Raw genomic sequence first — 24,355 nt, forward strand, 5'->3', positions numbered from 1 at the left:
ATCGCGATTAAAAACAACCCACGGCAGCAAACCGCTGGGTCGGTCCGATGGCAGTACAGGAAGAAATAAGAAGGGCTACAGCAGCAAAGGCCGCGCACAACCCCAGGCTCCTGAAGGCCTGCATAAACTCGGCTTCGTTACCTCAGGAGACGGCACAGCGCGGCCACTGAAGTACAGTCACAGGCCTGCCTGGCTGCCGGGAGGGCGGTGAGAGGCCCGCGGGCCCCTCACCCTGCCCCCGAGTCCCGGTGGGGCGTGAGGGCACCGCACAACACCGCGAGCCGCGGCCTGGACTACTCCCACAGCTGCCAGATAACGCCGCCGCCATCTTACAGCGGCGGCCCGCTAGGCCGCTAGCGGCAAGCCTCGCCCCCGCGCAGCCCTCCGCGCCCAGCGGGCCTCGCTCCCTCACCCCACCGGCCAATGAGTGGCAAGTGCGAGGGGGAAATGTTCAGCGCAGCCAATGAGAATCAAGCGTGGCAGTGACGGACGACCTATAAACAACCTGCTCGGGGATTTCGGCTCCGCCTATCAACTGTCAGCCGTGAACTGGCCAATGAGAGCCTGCGGGCGGGCCGGGGCTGGCCAATGAGCGTTGTCAGGTGAGATTTGAAAGTGAGCCGAGGCGGGCTGGGTGAAGGGAGTGCGGTGTTGGTACAGGTATGTCGGCGCTCGGGCGGTTTTGGGGGCCGGTGGGCGAGCGAGCAGGCCCTAGGGTGGAGGTTTCGACCAGGAGGCCTGGCAGCGGTGCTTCCCCTCTGAGCTGACCGAAAAGCGCGGCGGGAGAAGGGGTTGAGGGGAACAAACTGTGGCGACCCTTCGGAGCCGCGGCGGGAGGCAGGGGACCGGAACGTGGTGGTCCGTCTGTCGTGACCCCCGGGGCCCCGTCTCGGAACCCTTGAGTCTAGACCTTATGCAGCCCTTAAACTTGCCGCTAAAAATAATTATGCTTTTGCTTTGTCTGCTCTACTTTTCACTGTTCAGGCTAAAAATGCTAACTGTGCATCTAAATGTTATTCGTATCTGTATTTCTCATTTGAGTTTTGTGGTGTTGCTGTTCAAAAGTCGTTCTTTTCCCTCACTATTTGAATAAAAATTAGTCCTATAAATTTTCCACTTTATTTTGGTAGTTTACGCTAGCCAGTCACAAAGCTCGTCTTTTATATAAGCCCTTTTTCCTTTCCCTGCTACTAATCTTTAATTTATGCTAATTTAGATTCCAACTAGTCATCTAGATTGCTGTTTGAGCAAGGTACCACTCAGGAGCCATAACCTGGAAAGAAAAGGAGGTAGACATTTTTGTCCTAAAGAGATGTTTAGGACAGTGAACATGCCATACCTTTTTAATGAGCCCAAAGAGATCACAGGTCATCTCTTATATTGCTTTTGCAGACCTGGGATGCTAGGAGATAATACCTCTCTATATCTCTGCTCATATCTGCCACCTTCAAGTTTCAGATTAATTCTTCTGCAGGACTAATTACTGAAATGCAGGCCACTTGCTCTTGAAGCTTATTTGTGGGAGAAGGCCTTAAGTGGACTTATACTACAAAACATAGGAAAAATATTATTCAAATTATAAGGTAGACCATAAAAATCCTTTAAACGTGTTAAATATTTATCAGTTGGAATGTCAGATGCAGGATGAAATGTAAGATATTCACAAATCAGGTGGCACTGGTGTGCACCAGCTCTTCTAGGATTATGTAGAAGAGATCTAGTCTCTGATTTGAGTGCTTTAAGCAGAGTTAATTTTTATTCCCGTTTGCTCATTTAACTTCCATTGACCATTTTACTTTCCAGTAGCACTGAACATATTGGAAAAAAACCCCAAAATGTTTTAGATTTGACTTGTACATTATCTCTAGTATGTATTCTAAGCACTTGCAGATGGTTGTGCAGGTACTGCTGGTGCTGTGCAAGTTACTATATGAATGCTGCCATGAACAAGGAGCTGCCACTGCCAGCAGTGGTGGCAACTGAATAGGCTTTGGCTGTATTTCTTCTTATGATAGCTCAGGTTCTCCCCTTGCTTGCTTTTCCTCTAAGTATGTATACTTTATTTCTGTATTCTTTCTGTTTATTTTGGTACTCTCTTCTGACATTTGGGTTTTTCAGGCCGGCTGCTGATGGTGTTTTTGGCTTTTGGTAGCAAGTGGAGGGGAAGGGGTTTGGCTTGAAGAAATCCTGTGCACGTATAGTCAAGGCTGATCTTTTCAGTCCCGTTCACTGATGATTCCTTTAGTTTGATCAAAGCTTGCTGTCTTGAAGTTAAGAACCTTAGTAAGTGACCAGTTTACTGATAAATGAGTAACTGGTGGCTGTTCAGTTTAGCTCTTCACCCTCCTTACTGTAAAGCTGTTTTCTGTAAGTAACAGAAGGTAAGATTTCTAAAAGACCTTGTTTGAGGTGACAGACAAAGACCAACTGCAAGAAATGGTCCTGACCTCTCCAGGAAGAGAGCATGAAACCCCTTGACAAGACAGGCTTCAGCGGGATGCAAGGGATGGAGTTTTTTACGTTGCTGTTAGCATAGCACAGCGTGTGCAGACCAGCTGATGTCTGTGTTAAGTCTCCCTCAGGTTAAAAAAGTAAGGAGAGATCCTGCCTGAAATAAACACTATTGTATTGCAGTTGCATCCTGGAAACTCAGTTGAGAAATGGTGCCAAGTACTCTGATGCATGACAAAAATGCCTTGCCATCAGATAGGGTATAATCTAAATGCTCAGTGGCAGTGTTGCTTCCAAGTATTGTCCTACAACCTTGTCATTTACTATTTGTCTCCTTAACACGAAAAACATGTGTTGAAAACAGATTGGCAGGCCAATCCCTGGCAGCGACAGTGTCCCCTACTAATTCTGTGTCAGACTTGTTGACCGTTAACAAAACAAACTAGCCCCTTGAATGTGTAAAATAAAGAGAAATAATGAAGAGTCATTACTGAAATTGTCATTTGCATTTTCTCTGGTACATACACAGAAACGAAGAACCTAGGGCTTTGTAACATGCAAACTGTTAATGAAAAGGGCAAAACACAACATGATAGCGTTCTGCCTAATCATTATAATTTTTGTCTAGGGTTACCAAGATGGCTGCTACCTCCCAGTTTGCCAGCCGATACAAAAAGGATTTGAGCACAGAAACGCTCAGAACTAAAGTTGCACGCAGAAGATCACTGCTTCAAAAAGAGAACAGACACAAGTTGTTTGAGAAGGGCAGACAGCTTGGATTGGCAGATAGCAATGTTCAGCTTTCAAAAAAGGGGATTTCTATACTAAAGGAGACCAATGAAACGGGCTCTCAGGAGAACAGCAGTGTAAAACAGAGTAAGTAAAGACTTGTTATAAAGCTTTTTAAAAATTGTTTAAAATGTCTTTAAGTAGATAGAGTAACATTATCACAAGAACCTAATTATGGTCAACGCTTTAATTTGAAGAAAAAGTTTAAAAGATTTAGAACCCCATGACTACCAGTTCTTCTAACTGTTAAGAAAATCAAGAAAATAGTCTTAATACAGCTTTATCCTTGTCACTGCTCCAGTGGTATGTATAAGACTTCGCTCTGCTTTGTCTCCAGCAGCTAAGGAAGAAGGCGTTTTGCTATTAATACTCAATGGGAAGTCTCTTAATGATTGCTTTGTTTGAGAAGTGAAGAAGCCTGATCTAAAGTCTCATCTAACATATAACTGGTGTCTGTCATGTGCTTAAAATATGCTTAGAAATGGGTAATTTTATGTTAAAACTGGGTATATATCATTATAAAGAGGTAAATGCATAGTATAATTTTTTTAAAAAAATTGTTAGGTTTTGATGACTTACCTTTCCTCCCAGAAAATAGGATCTGCATATATACTGAAATGTGCTTCCCTGGCTCTCCTGGATGCTTATGGTCTAAGAAATTAGTTAATATTTTAACATGTTAATGGATTTCTTTAGAAATACTTCCACCTTAGTATTTTGATAGCAGAAGATTATTGGAGGGAGGAGTGCAATCCCTATGTAATCATGGCAAGTAAGAAACATAGGAAGCTTGTATCTTAATAAATTTTAACTTTATGTATACTTTTTTCAGATAGACATGTAATTCAAGTATAGCATCATCTTATGGTTTTATTCTCTCACAAACTTCTGCCTCATTTATTCTCAGCCTGCGGCAGACTTCAATATCTACAGCTGACCTAAACTTCAGCTTTCAATAACATTACAAGAGTTTGAATAGAGAAACTGGTACAAATAAGCTAAATAAGTAGTTTAAGTATTAACTTCAATACTTTAACCTTGCAGGAACAGCCTGTACACTGTAAAATGGGTATGAATTTACAGTATTCCTTGGGTGCAGATTTGGGGAGATATATTGTAAGCTGAAACTTACCATTGAATACTTTTCTGAGTGGGAAGGGTTAAAGCAATTAAGAGAATTTAAATTTTTATTAATCTAATATGTATTAGCAATCACATGTATTTGCATTGTAAGACTTATTGAAACTTGCAGGCACAGATTCCAGTCTTCTGCTTTTTGACTTAGTATGTTTATGTTTCTCTTCTAGCTTGGAAAAGGTTTTTGAAATTTTCTGTCTTGCATATTGTTGGCTCAATATCTTCAAGATGTTCTTAACAAGTCTGTCTTCCATCTTTACTTCAGGCCAATCTACAAATGGAGCCACCAGGAGGATTAATGAACGCAAGGAAATGCTCCAGCGCTATAAAGAAGAAAAGGAACTTCGAAAACTGAGAGAGCAGAGAGAGAAAGCAAAAAAGGGAGTGTTTAAAGTTGGGTTATACAGACCAACTGCGCCTGGATTTCTTTCATTTGTACCTGAAGATCCAGTGATAGTGAAGCCAAGAGAGAAGGTAATCAGGGTAATATTAAATATCTAAATGAGGTGTAAGTGTTGGAAGAAGGGTTCACCGGAGTCAAGATGACGCTCAATATGAGTTATGCATCTTGTTCAACTTTATTAGTTTCTAACACTACTTATATAGAACCGATAACATGCATATTCATAAAGCAGAAATATAATTGGTTAGTAGTCTCTAAACATGCGCGGTTCTCACACCCCTAATTATCATGACTAAAATAAGCATTCTACCCATGTAGCTAATTGTGTTGCTGTGCTTCAGCCTTGTAGTTTGTTACTCCCTACTTTCCCATACTGGTCCCTATCTTTCTTGGCCCTGCACCTGCTTTCCCAGCAGCTGTACCTTGTTACAGCCACGGCCTGTTGGCACAACATAATTACTTGGTCTCTGGATTCAAGGATAGCTCAAGGCTACCGTTCTTGTTAACTTCAGTACAATTCTGATTACGGGCCTATTCTAATACCAGGCCTGGATTGTGCAGATCTTCAGAGATTCTAAGGCCATGCTTCTGCAGCCATTCTTCTACATATAAGTAGTGTAGTACATTAAAATTTCTATTTGTATACAAAATTGTGTATGTTATACCAAATAAACAGTTGATTTTATAATTACTTTATAAATATTTATTTTATAAGATTGAACAATAAAGGGAGTAATTTGGCTCACTTTTTTAAAAACAAAGATGGAAATAGTACTAGTGATATGTTGCTTTTTATATTTATGACTCTGTTCTCAGCTCAAAACCTGGGATGATTCATCCACAAATGCAATGGTGAACTTATTTTAGAACGGGTAATTTGTTCCTGCTTATTTCACTGGACTTTGGAAAGTTTTCCAAATTACACCCTTGACCCATTTTGCACGAGCATGTTGCTTTTCACACTTAGGCTTTTTGCCTACTCGAACAGTGACAGCAGGGGAAAGACTATGTTGATTCTTGTTTCCTTGTGGACATTTCCAGGCAGCTCCTGCTTTCTCTGGGAGGATTACTCGATCAAAGGCCAAGAACCAGGAAGAAAAAACTGTGATACCAACTGCATCGAAGCACTCTACGGTTTGTTTTTTATATAAACTTCAGTGAATAAATTTAAAGGATCCAATTATCCTTCAGACCATAACTCAGGGTTGTGTGCTTACAAGTTAAGTGCTGTCTTTTCCTTGTTAAGAAAGACAAACCAGGTCAGAAAAGGTTTCAGCAAGCTGATAGACTGTATTGTGCTGAAGTGAACTACAGAGTTTGATTAGGTCAGTACAGAGAGGCACGCACAGATCTTCCAGATGAGTTTTTCAATACGAAATACTGTAGTCAGCAAGGACTGCAAATATTTCTAGAGGTAGTAGTGAGACTGAAGTTACATACTTTAGTATCCCTTACATGCAGAAGGGCTGTCATGAATGCAGGTTTTAAAGAGGCAGTTCATTCTTCACTCAAAAATCACTTCAGTGTTGGCATATTTTTACTGTGAATCTTGGCAGCTTACTCTGCTATTATTTGTATAGAAAAGTAGATTTTGTTGAGAAATTTCACCAGCAGTAATCTACAGAAGAAGCTGTATTTTGAATCTAGCACTCTTGCCTTACAAAACCTGATGCATTTGAAGGATTCCCAGTCATAACTTCACAAAGGGACAACTGAGATAAAACTGTTTTTTGGGTGGGTTTTTTTCTGAAAACTGATTTTTTTTTTAAATGCCTAATATGTACCAAGATGTGGCAGTAATTGGCACCTGGTTTCATAGTAAACTGAAACTTCCTTAAATATTTTTCTTCATTCTTTTTACTGATAAATTCTTAACTAACTGCATAATGCACGTTAACACGTGTCTGAAACAAGCTATTTTAGTTATCCTTAATTTCTCTGTACTTTTTAAAGCCCTTTGTGCCAAATTATTTGACCATTTGTTTTACTGGAGCCTAGGAGAAAAAGATGAAGAAAGAAATTAAGGTGTTTATTTTCTGGAAATCTTATGCTTCACAAACATTTTCTTCTCTGGTAGGTCAGTGCCAGTGGGCGTAGTGTGCACCCTACACAAGCAGGATGTAAACAGCTGAGTACAGACAAAGCAGCTGAAAAAGATAAAGGTATGAAAGTAGTATGATCCCTGCATCTGAATCTGAAAGGACGCTGCTGGGTTTGTTTTCTGAGTCAGTAGTTGTGATGTTATGGGAGGGAGATCTCTGGGAGAGATCTGCGGTATGTTTTTGGGTGTAGGAAATGAATTTTTAGGACAGCCATTCCTACTAACTATGACAAGGACAGCAGCTGGCAGGTTATTAAGCGTGTGGTTCTAGGCATCGCATGTACTTGCTGCCTCTCTGTGCTTGGGGAAATGGAATGCAGAATACTAGCTGTCCTGGTTACTGATTATTCACCCTAGAGAGGGACAAGAAAAAGGTCAGTACGCAGAATTGCAAGACTGCTAGCTGCCTTAGCATCTGGAGCTGTGCAGAGCTTTCTGTTGGTCTCCAAGAAGAATACCATGTGTAGTAGCTGCTGCTATTACAAAAGAACAAGTGACTTCACCTGGAAAGATGAAGAACAGCTGACATAAGTAAAACAAGAATTTTCCTTGGTGGTGTTGGTAGCCTGAAAAATAGCTGATTATATGAGCTGCAAATATTTTCAGTGAAGTCTGTCTTCTGTCTGTGCAGCAGATATGCTGGTGTCTGTGGTCTCTAAATGAAACTGTTTGTGTAGCTCAGCATTGAAAAAGGTTTGGAAAAGGATGGCCTACTGGTAAAGCATATTTGCATATAATGTCAGAGACAGGAGCCCAAACTTCTGATGCACACTAGTGCAACTGAGTAAATGTATGATTGTAATCTTCGATAAATGACAAGTACTATCTTAATTTTTCATATTTTACAACAGCCCCTTCTGTATCTGTCACTTTCTATGTGATAATTGTATACATTTCTAAGAAAACAATAAAAAAATCCAACCCATGCCACCTTTAAGGGAGTGAAATACTTTTGATTAGAAATTCTTCCTGATAGCACAGTGATGGCCATGGCTTAAGTAGACAAGGCTAAGTCATGTGGAATATTGTTAATGCAAGATACTCAGTATTTCAGTATGAAATGACTTTCACATCCCTAATGTAATTAAATCAGCAAGCAGCAAACCTTTATTTAAATAAATTTCAGTAGTGCCTTTGGTGAATACTGAAAAGATCTATTATCAGTGTTCGATAAAACAAGGCATTTAATTTTTGAAAAATTGTCATCCGCTAGACTCGATTGTTCCTTTTGTGCTGAATCAAGAATATGCATTGTATGTATTTAAACACTAGTGTAAAAATGTTAGGGAATTGAATGTCTGGATAAATATTATAATTATTTATCCAGTAATTTCTTCCCCAGGTTGTCATTCTAGCTTCCACAGAATTGCATCTTGACATTAAAAACGCAAATAGCATGAAGAGTCACCAAGTGGGGCTACTGGATTTCAGGCAGATGTAAAAAGGGAGGGTACGAAATAGAGAGCTGCTGTTAAATGTTTCTGTGCGGGAGAATGCTATCATTCTTGGAGGATATTACAAACAGTACTAAAATACAAAGATAAAAATTATTAAGATGGGTAATACAGTGCATGAACTTGTCATATTTTATAAAATATTTCAGGGGTAATTTGTCTTAAGAATACTTTGTTAGATTACATTAAATTGAGACCTTAGAATACTTTTGTGTAATGACCAGGGCATCACTTCATTACTCTGATGGTTTGCTTAAGCTTTCAGCTGTGCAAATAACCATGGCAAGTTATTACTCTGGAGAACTTAATCTATAAAATGGGGATGGTGCTGACGCTGATTGCAGGGAACATTGAGAAGGGTGCCTTAAGCTTTGTACGTGTCATCTAGCACACTGGTACCTTGATGGTCCTGGGGGTACTATGGTACAGCTAAAATATTTTTCAATCAAGATCCTTCAGAGCATGGCCTTGATGCCAAAGCTGAGCTGTGCTGTCCATATTTAGCACTGCTTGCACTGAACTGACAAAAAAACCCAAACCCTGTTGATTCTGGCAAAATAATGCAATTTATAATTGCTGGTGCATATTTGACTTCAACAAAATGAAACTTTCAGTTATGTTACTTGAGTGCATTTCCTTATTAAGCTTGAAAACTCTGGAATTAATGTTTCTTACAGTGTTGCAGACTGCAGTCCAGACAGCCTCAAATGTAAGAATCACCAGAGCAGCTGCCTCTGCAGCTAGGCAGACGCTGAAAACAACAAAAATAACAGCTACTGCTGCTACTTCTGGTAAGTGAGGCAGTGAGTATGGTCCTGCTTGTGTAGCTCAAGCCTGAGATTTGTTTGGAATAGTGTGCTATAGATAACAGTCTAGTACTGGATAAGCGAGCACTGGAAACAACGTATGTATGTTTATATGCTGCTGTTAGGCTCATTGTCAAATGATACACTAAGACAGCGCTGTTGTCTTTAGGGTCTTGTTCATATCTCAGGCCCTCAGTTGTGCTGCAGAGTTACTATTGGCTTGTTCTGAACTGTCTTAGTATGCTACGTTCTGCTGTGTAGCTGTCTGCTTTGAATACAGACTCTATGTAAATCATGCTAATTTGTCATGTAAGAAAAGGACTAGATACTGTATCACTTAAGCTCTATTGCAATATTTAAATCAAGACATTTCCCATGAAGCCCATCAGTGTGGAGCATCAATGCCTGTATGGTAATTATAAACTGAAAGAACAAAACCAGAACTGGTAAAGATTTGCCAGTTTGGTGTATTGCTGTCCAAGGGCATATGATTATTAAGTCTATGATCAGGAACAGATATCTTTGGAAGAGATGAGAGCCTCTGTTCTTCAGATCAGGAATTTCTCTTCATCCATGTTTGCCTGTTTACTAGATTAGGGGAACATGATGGTTACTGAAGGGGAAAATTTTAGTACGTATTCTTGTTCTCAAGATATTCTCCAGATTATTTTGCAGTGTCCCTTGTGCTACGTATGACAGAAGCATAACCCCTAGGCTGAAAGCACAGCTTTAATAGTATCGGTTTCAGTTCACCAACAGAAATCTTACGCCATATAGAAATAAAAAATCTGAACTCAAATTAGCTTGATAGTCCCTCTTCAGCCTTTAGGGAAGTAAGGTGACTTTTATTTTTAGTATATGACATTAAAAGCTAGTGACTTAATCAGTTTTCCTTTCTAGGTAACATGCATCTCTTGATAAGCAGTGAAATCCTAGGCTAGGTTTTCTTTCTGCAATTAGGTGTCTGCCCTCTAGCCACCTCCCGCTCAAACAAAACAGTCCCTCCCTGTCTTAAGCGCTGGACTTTTATGGGAGTCTTTTGGTGAAAGATTATTCTTAATTAGATGCCTTTTTGACCTTCTGGAGTTTCTCTCATTTTAGGTAACCAGTCACAGAGAAAGACAGCAAATGCAGGGAAGCAGAGGAAAGCAGTCAAACCTGACATCACAGAGGTAGGCTATTTAATATTTGAAATGGAAAAGCAGTAAAACTGACTTAAGAGCTAATAACAGTGTAAGTGTAGCTCAAATATACTTGTGTTCAAGCACAGTAGTAGTAAGAAGTTCACTCAGAGCCTAGATTTTGGAAAGAAGCTGTATGTGTTTATATTGCTATATTTTAAAAATTAAGATTGGAGTTGGTGCTTCTATGGATGACTTGATTACAAATCAAGATCTGGACAATGGTTTACATTAGATAAGAAGTTCTTACGTGACATATCTCACATCTGATGTCTTAACTAATAAAAAAAAATAAGCTTGCTTTGCTAGTTTTAGCTGGCATTTGTAAATTTTGTGCAGTTCATTCCTTTTCGAAACATATTCTGAATGTATCCTTTTCCTGCTCGGGTAATGATATGAGACTCTAGAAGTGAAGAAATAAATGCATTTTTAGGTTTTGAACCACTGAAAAACGAAGCTGGAAATGTTACCCTCTGCATGGTAGACATGATTTAGCATAATTAAAGGCAGTTGCTGTGGTTCTTAATGTCACTGCTATAAAAAGACTTTTCTGCCTCTACCTAGACATGGCAGTATGTGGGTTCATTGTAGCCCTCCAACACAGGTTCCCAAACAATATGTGTACGTATTCATGCGCTGACAGTCCTGTGCAAAAACTATCAATGATTTTTCTCCTTTGCACTCTGCTGTTCCCTCTCATCTCGTGTCTCCTTTGTGCCTTCCATCTCCACTCCTGTTTCCATAACTGCAGCTGTGCTCTAGTATTGAAAGTGGTACAGTCACACACAAACACTGACAGGAGGTAAGAGGCACTTATATCTTTGCTTAGATAAGAACCTCTTCACAGGCAGGAGTTGCTTTTGTGCTGCCAGTTGTTAAACTCTTACTGTAACCTCAATCATCTAGTTAGAAGTGAGTGGAAGGCTGAATTCAAGGCTTACATTCCAAGCAGGGGTATCTGAAGTATAACAAGACTTTCAGTGGATTGAAGATGCATGTTTCTTGAAAAACAATCTAAGCTCTTTTGGCTGGCTTGAGCTAACAATATCTCAATCTAGATATCTCAGAAATGTGTTCTGTATGACTATCTGGTCGCTCATCTCATAGGAATGTGGATTCAACTTACTGATTAACTTTCCCTCTTCTTTTAATGACATTGTGGTCCTAACTGCACTTGTCTTGGGCTGCATTCCTCTGCTATCAGCTTATTTTAGCTTTTCTTTGGATTAGAGTGTGTATAAACTGTGATTATTCAACAGACCTAGGTGGATTTGGAGCCAGTAATTCTGCTCTTGAGGAGCTTATCACCTTAAAGCATTTATTTTCTAGTAGTGGGAGCAAGCATTTACTAATTTTAATTATTGTTTTGGTAGGTGAGGTGTTCTGCTCCTTTAGCCCCTTCAGTGGACTGTTGCATTCCTCGTAGTGAAGTGCTACCCCAGTTGCTAGAACGATTTGTAGGTGTCAAAACCAGTTGGGCTTATTGGTAAATAATGACTTCTGTACACGTACGCTATTTAGAAAGTGACTTATCTGAAACTATTCCCTTCCTGAGGGGTTTCAGACAGCCATGTTATAATTCAGCCCATGCCTATAGTAAGCACTTTGTTGATTTGATAATGTAGTGTTTGCTTTGTCTATTTGTGCTGTTACAGATAATTCCTTCTAAACAAGAAGTGGATAAAAATGCTCAACTGGATCCAGCATTGAAAGGTTCAGTGTCAGTAGAACCTCAACAGGAGCAAACCGCAGCAGAAAACAAACCAAATTTTTCTCCAGGGAGACCCAGAACACGCTCTTTTGCACCTCAAAACTTTGTGTTTCAGCCATTAAGTGGATTAGCAACCTACAAAGTTACACCCATGACTCCTTCTAGGGCGAATGCATTTTTGACACCTAATGCCTCCTGGGATTTTTCAAATTCTCCAGTGTAAGATTCTTTCTTTTAATGGCCTGAAATGCAAGTGAATCTCTCTGTGATGATACAGAAGACAATCTTTCTATAGATGCCCTGTGTAACAACCTGTGATGTTGAAACACCTGAACATCATGGTTGCTATCATTGCTTAAATGTGGACTTAATACAACAGCAAAGAAAGCAATATAATCCGTAATTCTGTCTATGCTTTAGAAGTAGAGCAGCTCCATATATTGGGGACTGCACCATGTGTATGTCTGCAGAGATCTACTCGTTTTAATAGGATTTGCTTAAGTTCTCTAGTGTTGTGTGTAGGATTGCCTTCTAAATCGTGCTTTTTGTGTATTTGTATTCTGCTGTATTTAATGTTGGTTTCTCAATGTGTCTTAACTCTAAAGGTACTTTTTGATTGTTTCTAGTAATAAAATTGAAAAATCCAGTGACACTAAGGCACAAGAGCCTAATTTAAAAAGTCAAGTTTCACCTGCTGGTAAAGATGTTCAAGAACAGCAAACCACTACAAGTTTGAGAGGAGAAAAAGGTAGGAGCTTTACATTTAGTTTATTGTTCTAATGTTTTTAGTTTTCACCAGATTCTGAACAAATGCCTTTCATATTTTTCAGCAAGTGAATCGGATGAGAAAACTTCTGTTCAGAGAGCAAACGAAACAATTCCTGTCTCTACAGATATAACAGCACTTGAAACAGAGTCAGATGATGTAAGAGAGCAAGAGCACGACGTGCCCTATTTCAGGTTTGTGTTCGTGTGTTTCACTTCCCTGTTGTCTGTTTGGAGGTCCTTAACATGACTAATGAGACATCTTGTAAAGATCAGCTTGTGGTATTCGGTGATTGTGGGAAGTGACCTGAGTAGGCCCATTTTTGTCCCTTCTGTATGGTTAGTGCAAGTAGAGAATATAAAATTCTGGAGACTAACGCCTTGTCTTAAGGAACACAAGCTTGAAGGGAGTAGGAAAGAAAAATAGCATCTCAGCGAGTCAGCAGACTGAAACAATCCAATGGCTTCTGCTCAAAGACAGTGTAAAGCAAAAAGGATAGTAACCATTAATGGTCACAAGTAGTGATGGAAGTTTAAAAATTCTCCAAAACCTTTTTTTTTTTTTGCTGTCTCTCTATTTTTAGAACCATTCTTCGGTCTGAGACAGAGAAGCTGATGTCTCAGTGCCTCCAGTGGGATGGAAAACTTGAGCTGGATGTTCCAGAGGATGGTAAGACTCAACTATAATAGGGCACTAGAAGGTGTGTTATGACTGACAGGGACAGAGGGAAGCACCTATATCTGAATATATTTGTAAAATAGCAAATAGTTTACAGCACTTAGTAAAAGTCATATTAGATAAAGTTTAGAGTTCTATCTACTTCAAGGCAAAAAGGCATGCTTTATCTCCTAATACTAAAGCTTGTGCAGTTCTTGACATGATAGTCGTTGACACTAAAGTGAACAAAGTACATGTCAAAATATTTTTTTTCTTGTCAATTTCAAGTGTATTTCAATGTATGAACTTGAACCAAGCTGACTTTTTAAAATAAAATTAGGTTTTAATGTAGAGTAAGTGTCCTTATTTGGGAAAGTGAAGATGACTTATCAATGCTTATCTTGGAGCACTGATAAAACTTGGAGATAGTAGTTTGTTTGTTTTTTTTGGAAAGTAAGTTTAGAGCAGTTCAATGAATAGGACTGCTGCAACTCTACAATAGATGAGCATAGTTAATTAATAAACAAATTCCAGACTCTTCAGATACTTATTTAAATCAATTGTAAAATGATGGATTATTCAAAGATGTACTTTCTTTATTATTTTCTTGTTGCTATCAGCTAAAGACCTTATTCGCACCACCGTTGGTCAGACAAGACTGCTCATAGCAGAGAGGTTTAAACAGTTTGAAGGACTGGTGGATAACTGTGAATTTAAACGAGGTGAAAAAGAAACATCGTGTACAGACTTAGATGGATTTTGGGATATGGTTGATTTTCAGGTATGTCCTTGCTTGCTAACCCACTAGAATGAAGTTGATGGGGTTAATTGTAAACAATGGATTGAAGCTATTTTGGGTGAGGGTTTTTGATTATTCAGGCTCTGATTTTTCTTTTGTAAAAAATGCAGGTCCATGTTTAACACGTTCTGATAGTGAATAGTACCTGTTGGTATACTATGTTCTATAATTCATGGAGCAATTAATCTGTCATGTCTTCTTGTGCCTGTGTATGTTGTTTTGCTCTGGAATGAAGGCATGTAGTCAAGTCTTATTCTGGTTTGGGGTGAGGATACAGTCACAATGTCTACCTGGACCAAAAGCTGGGAACGTTTGGAAAATTCCTGGAGCTAACCTGAAAAGTGGGAGTTCCATGCTTCAATAAGAGAATAATGCAGAAACTACAATAACCTTCTTTAGGGCTGAACTTAAGTGGTAGAAACCAGTCATCTCTCTCTGTTGATGCTTCCATTGGTTTCAGAACAATATAGAATATTCTAAATTATCAAAAGGGCTCCTGACGGTATTTGTAAATCAGCATTCAACAAAGGAACTTGTAACTAGTTAAATTAAATGTGAAGATGGGTTTATTCTTAAGGTCGTAGTCGTAGGTCTTGAATTTTCCCCAGAAAGTGTGAGGGTTCAGTCTTCTTCAGAGATACTTGAGGGGAGCTTTGTTAGAACCAGTAACTTGGCAGTCAGAGTTTTGCTATGCTTACTGTGTGTCTAGGAGCAGCTTAAGCTTCTCCTGAGCCTCCCTTACCTTTTCTCTCAGATAAACTTTGAGTAACAGAATTGCAGACTCTGTTCCTCTTTTGCATCTGTTTTCTGTTTGTGTCTTCTGAGTTACAGTAAGGATGTAAAGGACTTGTCACTTCAGTGACTGCTCTGCTGTACGTAAATAAGCCTTGTATGGCCTTACCTGCAAATGAGGCAAGTGTCTCCATTACAAAGTCGGAGAACAGGGCTGTTGCATTGAGTATCAGGGAGGAGGTAATGCTGCAGAGCTAGCTTGTCCCGAACAAGCACAGATTACATCAGGAAGCTGTTCAGACCAGCAGTTCGAGAGAGCAAACAAGCTTGCATGGCTGTTTCCTGCATAATGGAAGACTCTGTACTTGTTTGGATAAAGACTATTACACAATGTGTTCTTTTGCATTCCTTAAGCGCGACCATTGTCAAAGTGCCTAAGTTCAGTACCAGAACAGGTTTTAAACCAGCTCCTTCATTTTACTTCTCAGATCTGACTGAACCATTCTATACTGCCCCTCCTAACCTTAAAACTACATACATGAGACCTGTCTTGTCATTTAATCTGAAGCTTGTGTGTGTTTTTGTAACCTTCATGTCACTGTCACCTGTATGAGAACATATAATACTAACGGTGTTCTATTGTGAATCTGAAAATGTGTGTCTTGAAAATTAAACCTGGATTTTCCAATAGATCAAAGATGTGAATAAAAAGTTTGATAATCTGAAGAAGCTTCAAGACAATGGGTGGCAACCACTTGAAGTCCCAATCAAAGCAATTGTCAAGGTATGAATAGCCCCTAAAGTGTGCCTCCTAAGGCATCAAGGTGCAACAGTGTGAGTTACCTAAAATAACTAATAAGCTGCTATTGCTGTAATGAATAGTCATCTTAAATGGAAATTCTTCTAAAGCCCTACTCATCTGTTGTCTTTAGATGTTTAAAAATTCATAGAATCATAGAATGAGTTGGGCTGGAATTAGTGAAATTACTCTCAAGATGCACCCTTCTCCCGTCCATCTCCCAAGTGCACTTGTATTAGTTGGTGTTTGTAATGCTAGTTGCCTCTTCTGGCTGGGAAGATTATAGCTAAGAATTAATGATGACTCTTTTGGAGTCATTGGGCTCTCTGCTAGTAAGACACATCTGCTACATTTAGAATAGAGATTTACCCTTCAGATGTAGAACACTGTATCTGGGCCACTGACTTAACTGAAAAGGAAACCGCACAGGAATTTGGCAGTGATGGCCAGTTCTGAGCAGGGAGTGCTAAATTATAATGGTGTCCCACTAAGACAGCACCACGGGTAGTGTTAAACTACTAGTTCTGTAAGCACAGATGGGTCTGACACTATCCAAAATAGGTTATTGCATATTGCAAAATAAGCTTTAGTGTAAGCTATTTTATCTACTTTTTTGTTTGGAATACGTAATTGCTTCTGATGACTAAATATCAAGTCATATTCACATTGCCAAAACTCTATCCAGTTCCTTGAGACTGCTTAACTAATCATTAACATGATATGAAGGTTGATAAGAAACTCCAAGCACAGGAAACTGGAGGGACTGTAGTGTGCATGAGCTGCCCATAAATGTCAGAACCCTAAAGGTGGTACAAGACACAACTTCCTTTGAAAAATGGAATGCCAGGAGAGTCTTCACTGGCTGACTGGTATCTGTCCTGCAGTTACTTTATCTCCCTGCCACTAGGAGTCCCTGTATCCCACTGTTTTCAGAAACATTAATTGGATTTGTTAGGAAAAAGTTGTACGGAGTATTTCTGCACTGCAGCATCAACATGAAAAATCCTTAATATTGACATCACAAACTAATCTAAAAAGCTGAATGACAGACCAAGAGATTCTGGAGATGAACAGGGACCTTGTTTCCAGCATGTTTGTTGCCTGTTGCTGTCTTTATGCATGGCCAGCAGCTGTGCAGTTGAGTAACTGCTTCTATCCGAAGCTTCCAGATGTAACCTAGACTTTCTTACAATTTCAGAAAAAACCGATTCCAAATGGAGTGTCTAAACCAAAGCTGGGAGCAGCTGGAAGAACGGCTGCCCAAAACCGGCTTGCTGCTATAAAAGCAGCTATGAGGAATAAAATGAAACTTGATGGAACTGCTGATTGTATGCATCAGGAGAAGCTACCAGAAGCAGAAAAAGTGGTTTTTGACGCGGGATTTTTCAGAATTGAAAGCCCTGTAAAAACCTTACCAGGTGAGTGAAGCTTAATCATGATTTTCATGGCCTGAAAGTACTGAAGAGAGTTTAACCAGTCTCCCTGGGGAGAGGGATTATGCTGTTGGTGCTGGATTCAGCTCCAGTACTGGACACAGTATTTCAACTAGTGGTTAATTACATCAAGGATCCAAAGCGTGCTGTTCTACATGAATATACTGACTGGAATGATTATGGCAACTTTAAATCTCTGCTTAGAGAGGTAAAAGCGGCTGGTTCATGTTTTTTCAGCATATGTTAAATAACGAAGTTTTAATCTGAGTGTTCTCAGGCTAGGCTTTGAACAGGTTCGTCAGCGAAGTCAGTGCAGGCTAATATTTGTAAGACAAGAACTGGGACTTTTTTTGAGCTAAATCTCTTGCAGTACTGTCTTCAAAGCTGCAATTAAAGTATACCCGTAACCTGTATTTATGGTTAACAAGATTATAACGTAATTCCAGTCCGCTATAAAAGCTGCTTAATACTTTGTGGGTGTTTTAGCAGGTGCTCAAAACAACTTCATTTTCAGTATCTTATCTTACTGCAGTCTGTGAAGCCAGTACTTCTAGCGATCCTTGACTCTCTGGGAGCTGTTCTGCTTTTCTCCCATTTCTAATTCATAAGCTGACTTTGAATTTCCCCTTTTTTTGTGTGTGTAGATCTTTTCTTATCACAAGATTAGCAGTTACTTTATATGCCTCCTGTTTAGTAGAGGAGACCTTCTGAAAAGCTTTGAGCAACACTCAGTTTAAGCAAGCTTTAGCAGAGAATCAGTTAAAAGAATCAATTCTGAATCACTGTCTTTAATTCCATTAAAATTATCTGATGTGAAAGATGGAAATTAATGATAGCTTTCACTAGGTGGACTTAATAAGAACAGCAAATCTTATTTCAGATTCTTTCTGAAGGGAGAGTCATTACTGATTTGCTTGGCTGGAGTTAGGTAGTTTTGTAACTTAATGACCTACTCTTGTCACCTTTTTTCAATTTTTCCTTGCAGTGTATATAAGAGTCCAATATAATATCTGTATAAGACAATTCAGCAAGCAGAACAGTATAGTGTTCCTAGCTAGAATCGTAACAAACATTTAATCTTCTGGAAACTGCTGTAGTAATGAAACATTCAATGTTTTTTTTCAGGCTTGCTTTCAAAGACACCTCGCAGATCTTCCCAGCGGACTTCTGAAAAACTAGCAACTCCACGATCATCCAGTAGAGCTTTGCTTCAGAGCATTCCTTCTATTCTTCATAACCCTGAGGATACAACTGCAAAACAAACACCACCAGTGCTCAAAGGCTTCCATCCAGCACAAAATTCAATAATGCACCAGTTTCCCAGTGGAAAAACTCCCACACTGGAAAAGCTCCCTGGTGTTCTTGAACAAAGGTAGACGTGTTAAGGCAGCTTTTAATTAACTTTGTACAAATAATTTTACAGTTTTAACTGAAAGAATTATTAATACCCATTAAATGTTATCTTCCAATTTGGCAGTGATAAAGATTGCAACGTCCTTGTGTCTTTTCCTTCCCTCAAGCAAATACTAAGACTTTTGCCCAAATGTAATTTTGCTGCTGGGGTAAAAGTTTATTTTTTGGCCAGAAAGTTTTATATAGCTGACCAGTGCCAAACAAGCAAGCGTAATTGCAGAACAAATGGGAAGATTAGTTGGGTAAATCAAAAGATGATTGAAGGTAATTGATGAAGATTATTGAGAAGAATGAAAACCTTTTGCATTCTCTTTCAGCGTTCCCATAGTTGCAGAACAACACTGTCTTGTTGCTGGCACGGCAGAGGGGACTAAGGTGAGTCATGCATAGTTCATGTATGTGCCTTAAATGTTTTACTACTCGCAAAATAAAATGTTCTTTTTACTAGCCCCAGACGTTTCTGATCAAATCCTCATTTAGAGATCTTCTGTATTCCTGAGGCTGGTGCTTTTTCCTTCTCATTACGGACATAGATATGAACTGCTGCAGTTTGGGGACCTTGTCTAGCTCATTGGGAGCTGTCTTTTGGAGGTCCTGGGGCTGTTCGATGAGGACACTTGTTGCTTGGGCAAGTCATGTTCCTTGAAGTCCACTACCTGCTTTCTGGTGTGATTTTTTTTTTTTTTTTTAAGATGCTTTTGCATTTGGGGACCGTGACTAAAGGCAACAGTAGTACTTGGCGCTCTCAGTCCTCGTGTTGTCAGAGCAGAGCACTGGGTTGTTACACTCTTTAAAGGTATAGCACAGCAGTGTTACTAAGACAAGTATCAGCGTTCAGAAATCCGTGCCCTGAAATGTCTGAGGACTTGGTGTCATGCCTATGTTTGAGCAGCCTTAAAAAACAGGAATACAGCCTCCGTAGCTTACATATACTGTGCTACTCTGTGAAAGGCAGTATTTAGCTGCAATCATCCTTTAGTAGCTTTCATTGGAATGGAGTATCTTAATTTTATTTGTAACTGCTTGGATCTGTGTATGACTACTGCAGGCACTTCCCCCTTCCTCCCTCCCTCCCTGCCCTGTATATATTATATATATATTTAAAATAAAACTATCTTGGTTACTAATTTGCTCTTACACCTTTTACTTCATGCTTTCCCTGTCAAATGAGAAATCATTTGTTGGGGACGTCACTGGGGAAAACTGGTAATCTTTAACTTTCAGTATTGCTGACAGGTTTTTCTTGAGGTAGTCTCATCAGAGAACATCCTCAGAATGTTTTTGGCACTTGGAAGTTCAAAATCTTCTTTCATGTGGAAGAACTCCCTTTATACTCTCGAAGCGATTATCAAGCTTGAAAGGGTGTTTGGGAAATAGTTCACGTGCAACGGATCACAGCCTTAAGCTGCGAGTTTTATCCTGCCTGTGCTTTGTACAGTGTCTGCAGTCAAAACCCTCTCTCTCCTGAATTGTTCATAAAACCTGTGGATTAGATGTATGGACTTGGTTTGACATAAGAGACATGCTGGTTTCTGTAAACTCACATCCATTGAATATCCTGGCTACCTTTTAATCTTTGTGCTTTCTACATCAAAAGCTGTCAAACTTCCTTTTATTGCACACAAAAGGAAAATAAGAAAGCTTCCTAGTGTCATGGGCACTGCTTCATGTCTGCCTGGTTTCACTGATGCTTTTCTTTTGGCTCTCTGAGAAGCAAATACAGCTATTTCAGTCAACTTAGCCCTCTCAGAGGGCTAGAAACATTGCAAATTCCTGTTTTTCAGGTGGTGGAAAGTTCTAGCAATGAATTACAAGTAATGGATAGCATGGAAGAGATGGAGGTATCTGCTGCAGAACAGCAAGGGCAAGATACTGTCATGTGCAGTCCGGAGAAGGGTATTGTCACAGAGACTAACTTCGCTCAGTCTGGAGAACAAAAAATACATCAAACAGGTGAGCATCTTAAGCTGCTTAGTATTGTTTGTGTGGTATTGCCTGGGACCTTAAGTTTATTCCAGAGTTTTGTGGTAGTCTAAATACTACTCTGAAATCACTGTCACCATAGCTTGGTTAATTTATGTGTGCTGTTGGCAAAACCTCCTTTATCCCATGTGACTTACACATTGCTTGTGAGCAAACAGTGCCCCTCAGGTCTTTCTGTATAGTTTCCTTGTGATACGTGAAGGAGAAAGCTAATATAAAAGGCTTGAAGTAGAAGTAAATACAGACAGTTTAGTAGTTGGGTTTGGGGTTGGTGTTTTCTTGGTTTTTTTTTTTTTCAGTAAATGCAGAAAGCAATACTGTTTTTTCAACTTCGGCAGCATCAGACTAACTTAAAAAAATAATCAAATATTCTTATTTTTCAGACTTTTCATGTAGTGATTTGACATCTGTTGGCAGAAATCCTTTTGATATGGTAAGTTGACCTTCAGGTTTATTTGACAATCTACACATTACAGTACTGTTAACCTTTCCTACAGAATCAGTTACTGCATAAACTAAATTAAACTTTTAAGATGTTATCAAGCCAATTCATGTAACTTACTCTAAATACAAGCCACAATACAGCCTGTCTCCCTGCTTGGGATCACACTATTGTTCCTTAATGCACATGATGAAAGTAGGATGAATGAAGATATTTTTAGCAGAAGTCTAAATCTTATCAGATTGATCCTTTAAATTATATTTCTTGTGAATGACCTTTAAAATGTACTAACATAATGAATGACCCGGCCTTTTTCTTCCACTTCCTCCTTGAAATTTTTCAGGTCTGTGCCATCTTTTTGATTGTTTTTTTTAATGCCTTTAACTTTTAGACCTGGAAGTAAGATTCAACAGAGAAAAGCAAAGTGTGCATAAACTTTTAAATTGTTAAAAGAATTTGGGTGTAATGAAAAATCCTCTTTAAAATATGGATTACTCATTTGAGTAATGAGTGTCTTCAAAATGGACCACGTTCACTTTGTATTTTACGTATGGAAATAAGCTTGCAAATTTTCTGTTAGAGAAGTTATGGTACTTACAGTGGCACATGATTTTGACCTGTGGCTCTTGCTTTGGGACAGTATCATATGTAAGCAAGCACTTTTTAGTCTACTTATATCTACTGAATTGCTGCAAGTTTCAGCTCTGCCTGACAGATCCATGCTTTGCTTACTCTAAAGCTGCAACGTGTCCACAGCACTGAGGGGTGAGAGAATTGCGTGCTTCTGTTCCTTTGTCAAAAGCAATTTCTGCTAGCTTTTGTCCTGCAATGTTTAAGTGGCTTCTCAAGCAGGCAGGCACCTAACATACATAAGTGTTTGCCTGAGAGTAATTACCGTTGGTCTGGTGTTTATACAGATGTCCTGGAGAAAGGGGAATTTGCTATAGCTTATTTCATGTTGTTGCAGTGCTGTTTTGCAGAGCAGATAACTGTTCCTCAAACACTTACTTCACACTGATTTCTCCCACAGCCAATGCTGGATGCTGAGCTTCTCTCCACTCCAGTCAGGAGCAAAGCCCAGCAGTTTGCAGCAGCTGAAGTATTCAGCGACCTTATTGTATTTTCTCCCCTTTCTCCCTCTGGGGGAAAATGAAAGGTGACTAGAAATTCAAAATGTGTAAATTATATTCACAAAGAATTATATTAACAAGAAAACCCACAGAGGATATCTGGAAATACAGTCTTCTACCCTTGAACTGTGTCCTGAGTGAATTAATACCTGTAGTATTTTGTAGTGGAACTTACTAAAATATTTTGTAATGTCTTAAGTATGGCTGTATGTTAGTAGTGGGGTGTTTGGTGGTTATACCTGCTGTATCCAATGTTTGCATATTCTGACTATAACCTGAAATATTTTTATTTTTGTATAATTTCATGTATTTCCTGTCTACTTCAAGCTGTAAAATGATTAATTATTAAGCTTTTCTATCCTGACCTTACTTACCTCATATTGTTGCTGGTAAGATGCATACCAGACTCGCTGTAGCTGTGCCCTGTTTCTGATGCAAGGGCACCTTTGGGGTAAGGCTCAGCCTGTTACCTCCCCAAAACACGGCTTCCTGCTCGGTCACTGCTGTGAGCTCCCATGGTTGCACCCTTAGGCTCCAATATTCTGTGCATTGACAACTGCCTCGGCAGCAGCTGCAGCAGGGTTTCATGCATGTAATTCTTTCCTCTGGGAGTCTTCCTGATGTTTAACAACCACTTGCTCTGTAATAAATAGAAACTATCTCTTAACAAGGATTTTTAAGTTGGATAATATCTTTTCCTGGCAATGTATTAAAATAGGCATCAATTATTATTATTTCCTTTAAGGACACCTTTATCTGTTGAGTATTTTAAGGACCTTAAAGTGAAACCCTATTCTCTTTGCTTTTTCATGTGAAAATCTCTCACCTTCTTTCTCTGAACACTTGACATTTTAACCTCAGCCTGTTGTTGTATCTTATTCCTTATACATTCTTCTGTCTGGACTGTAATATGCTTATACATAAGGAGCATTCCAGTTACATATACTGTGTATTTGAGTAGTATGATTAGAGTACCTCCCATTGCTCTATTTTTAACGAATACCTGACTGCGCTTCCTCTTACAGTGGTGACTTTAGTGTAATACATGCATTCTTCCGCTAGTTAAGTCTTTATTTTAAAGCAAGCAAAGGTAATTCAAGCCCCTCAGCAGAAAGCATTGCCACTGCAGCTGGGAGAGCTCATCTGCCTTAAGCTTTAACCTGAAGGCTGTGTACTGATTACACTGAAATAAATAAGAGGAAGCTATTGTGACTTGGTGTTACTGTGCTGGAATCAACTATCTTCATTACTAAACTCTAGTTATACAGGTAGTTTCATGTAGGTAGCTCTGAACAACTTGTTTGCTCTGTTCGGGGATCAACGCTGTAATTAATAGCAGTGATGTGGGATTTCTGCTATCTAATGTGTACGCTTAAGCCGATGTTAGCAGTGCTGCTCTGGGCCACTGCATCTACTTGAAATTTCAACACTGTGCTTGTTGTATCTTGGCGTTTCCCAGTATAAATGAAGTGACTGTTACAAAAGAGTGTGAGACATGTCAAAGACATCCTTGAAAACTTCAATAGTGGCTATTGCGCTGTTCTTGTTTTGCAAACCAAGACCAGGAGCATGACTCACAGCAAAGGGAACATACTTTTTTTAACTAGCCTGACTCACGAGGTGAACTTGCCAAGTAACCTCCCCACCCTGGAAACTGTTCTTCTCATGCAAGTTATGAGGGGAGAGAAACAAGGCTTGTGACCTGTTCCGTGGAGTCTGTAACGCTTGTACAAGCGGGCCCTCCCTGGGGAGGGAGGTGTCTCAGGACATGCTGGTTTGGGCACCACAGGGGCAGAATGGGCCTTTTGAAGTGAAGGAGAGGGGCGGCTCTTCTAGCCATGGTCTTGGGGAGAAGTTTTGCTTTCACCATCTCTGAACTCCCTCCCAAAGTACCTCTTTCAGGTCAGGCACAGAGGCTCTTGATATTTCCCTGTTCTCCAGTGTTTCCTAGAGGACAACTGCAGTGAGGTGACACTTCTGTGAATTCTGCATAATGTGTTCACAGCCTGATCAGGCACCTCCTCCTCCCCCGGCGGGTGCAACTTCCATCCTTCACTGCACTACTTTGATTCCTTTAGTGAAGAAGTAACCGTTCTACCTGGCAGAGCAACTGAAGCTAAAAATACCAAGTTACTGACTGCTGCCTGGTATTTGGAGAAGATGGGGTT

At 39.7% G+C, this 24,355-nt stretch overlaps 1 protein-coding gene across 2 annotated transcripts; it reads left to right on the forward strand.

Annotated features, from left to right (window-relative positions):
* Positions 1–603: 603 nt before the first annotated feature.
* On the forward strand, positions 604–23,399 carry DLGAP5 (DLG associated protein 5). Of its 2 annotated transcripts, XM_037395010.1 has the most exons (19): positions 604–660; positions 3,080–3,327; positions 4,643–4,851; positions 5,822–5,914; positions 6,858–6,942; positions 9,013–9,126; positions 10,243–10,313; positions 11,978–12,252; positions 12,660–12,781; positions 12,864–12,993; positions 13,383–13,468; positions 14,077–14,237; positions 15,679–15,771; positions 16,985–17,204; positions 18,345–18,591; positions 18,950–19,007; positions 20,417–20,585; positions 20,999–21,048; positions 22,088–23,399. In XM_037395010.1, the coding sequence occupies exons 2-19, from the start codon at positions 3,090–3,092 to the stop codon at positions 22,208–22,210; spliced, it is 2,544 nt and encodes an 847-aa protein (XP_037250907.1). In that variant the 5' UTR covers positions 604–660; positions 3,080–3,089; the 3' UTR covers positions 22,211–23,399. The 2 variants fall into 2 exon arrangements, with proteins under 2 accessions (XP_037250907.1, XP_037250908.1); XM_037395011.1 differs by lacking the exons at positions 20,417–20,585; positions 20,999–21,048; positions 22,088–23,399 and adding an exon at positions 19,166–19,689.
* The last annotated feature ends 956 nt before the right edge of the window (positions 23,400–24,355 follow it).

Source organism: Falco rusticolus, chromosome 7, assembly GCF_015220075.1.
Source record: "Falco rusticolus isolate bFalRus1 chromosome 7, bFalRus1.pri, whole genome shotgun sequence".
Taxonomy (NCBI): domain Eukaryota; kingdom Metazoa; phylum Chordata; class Aves; order Falconiformes; family Falconidae; genus Falco; species Falco rusticolus.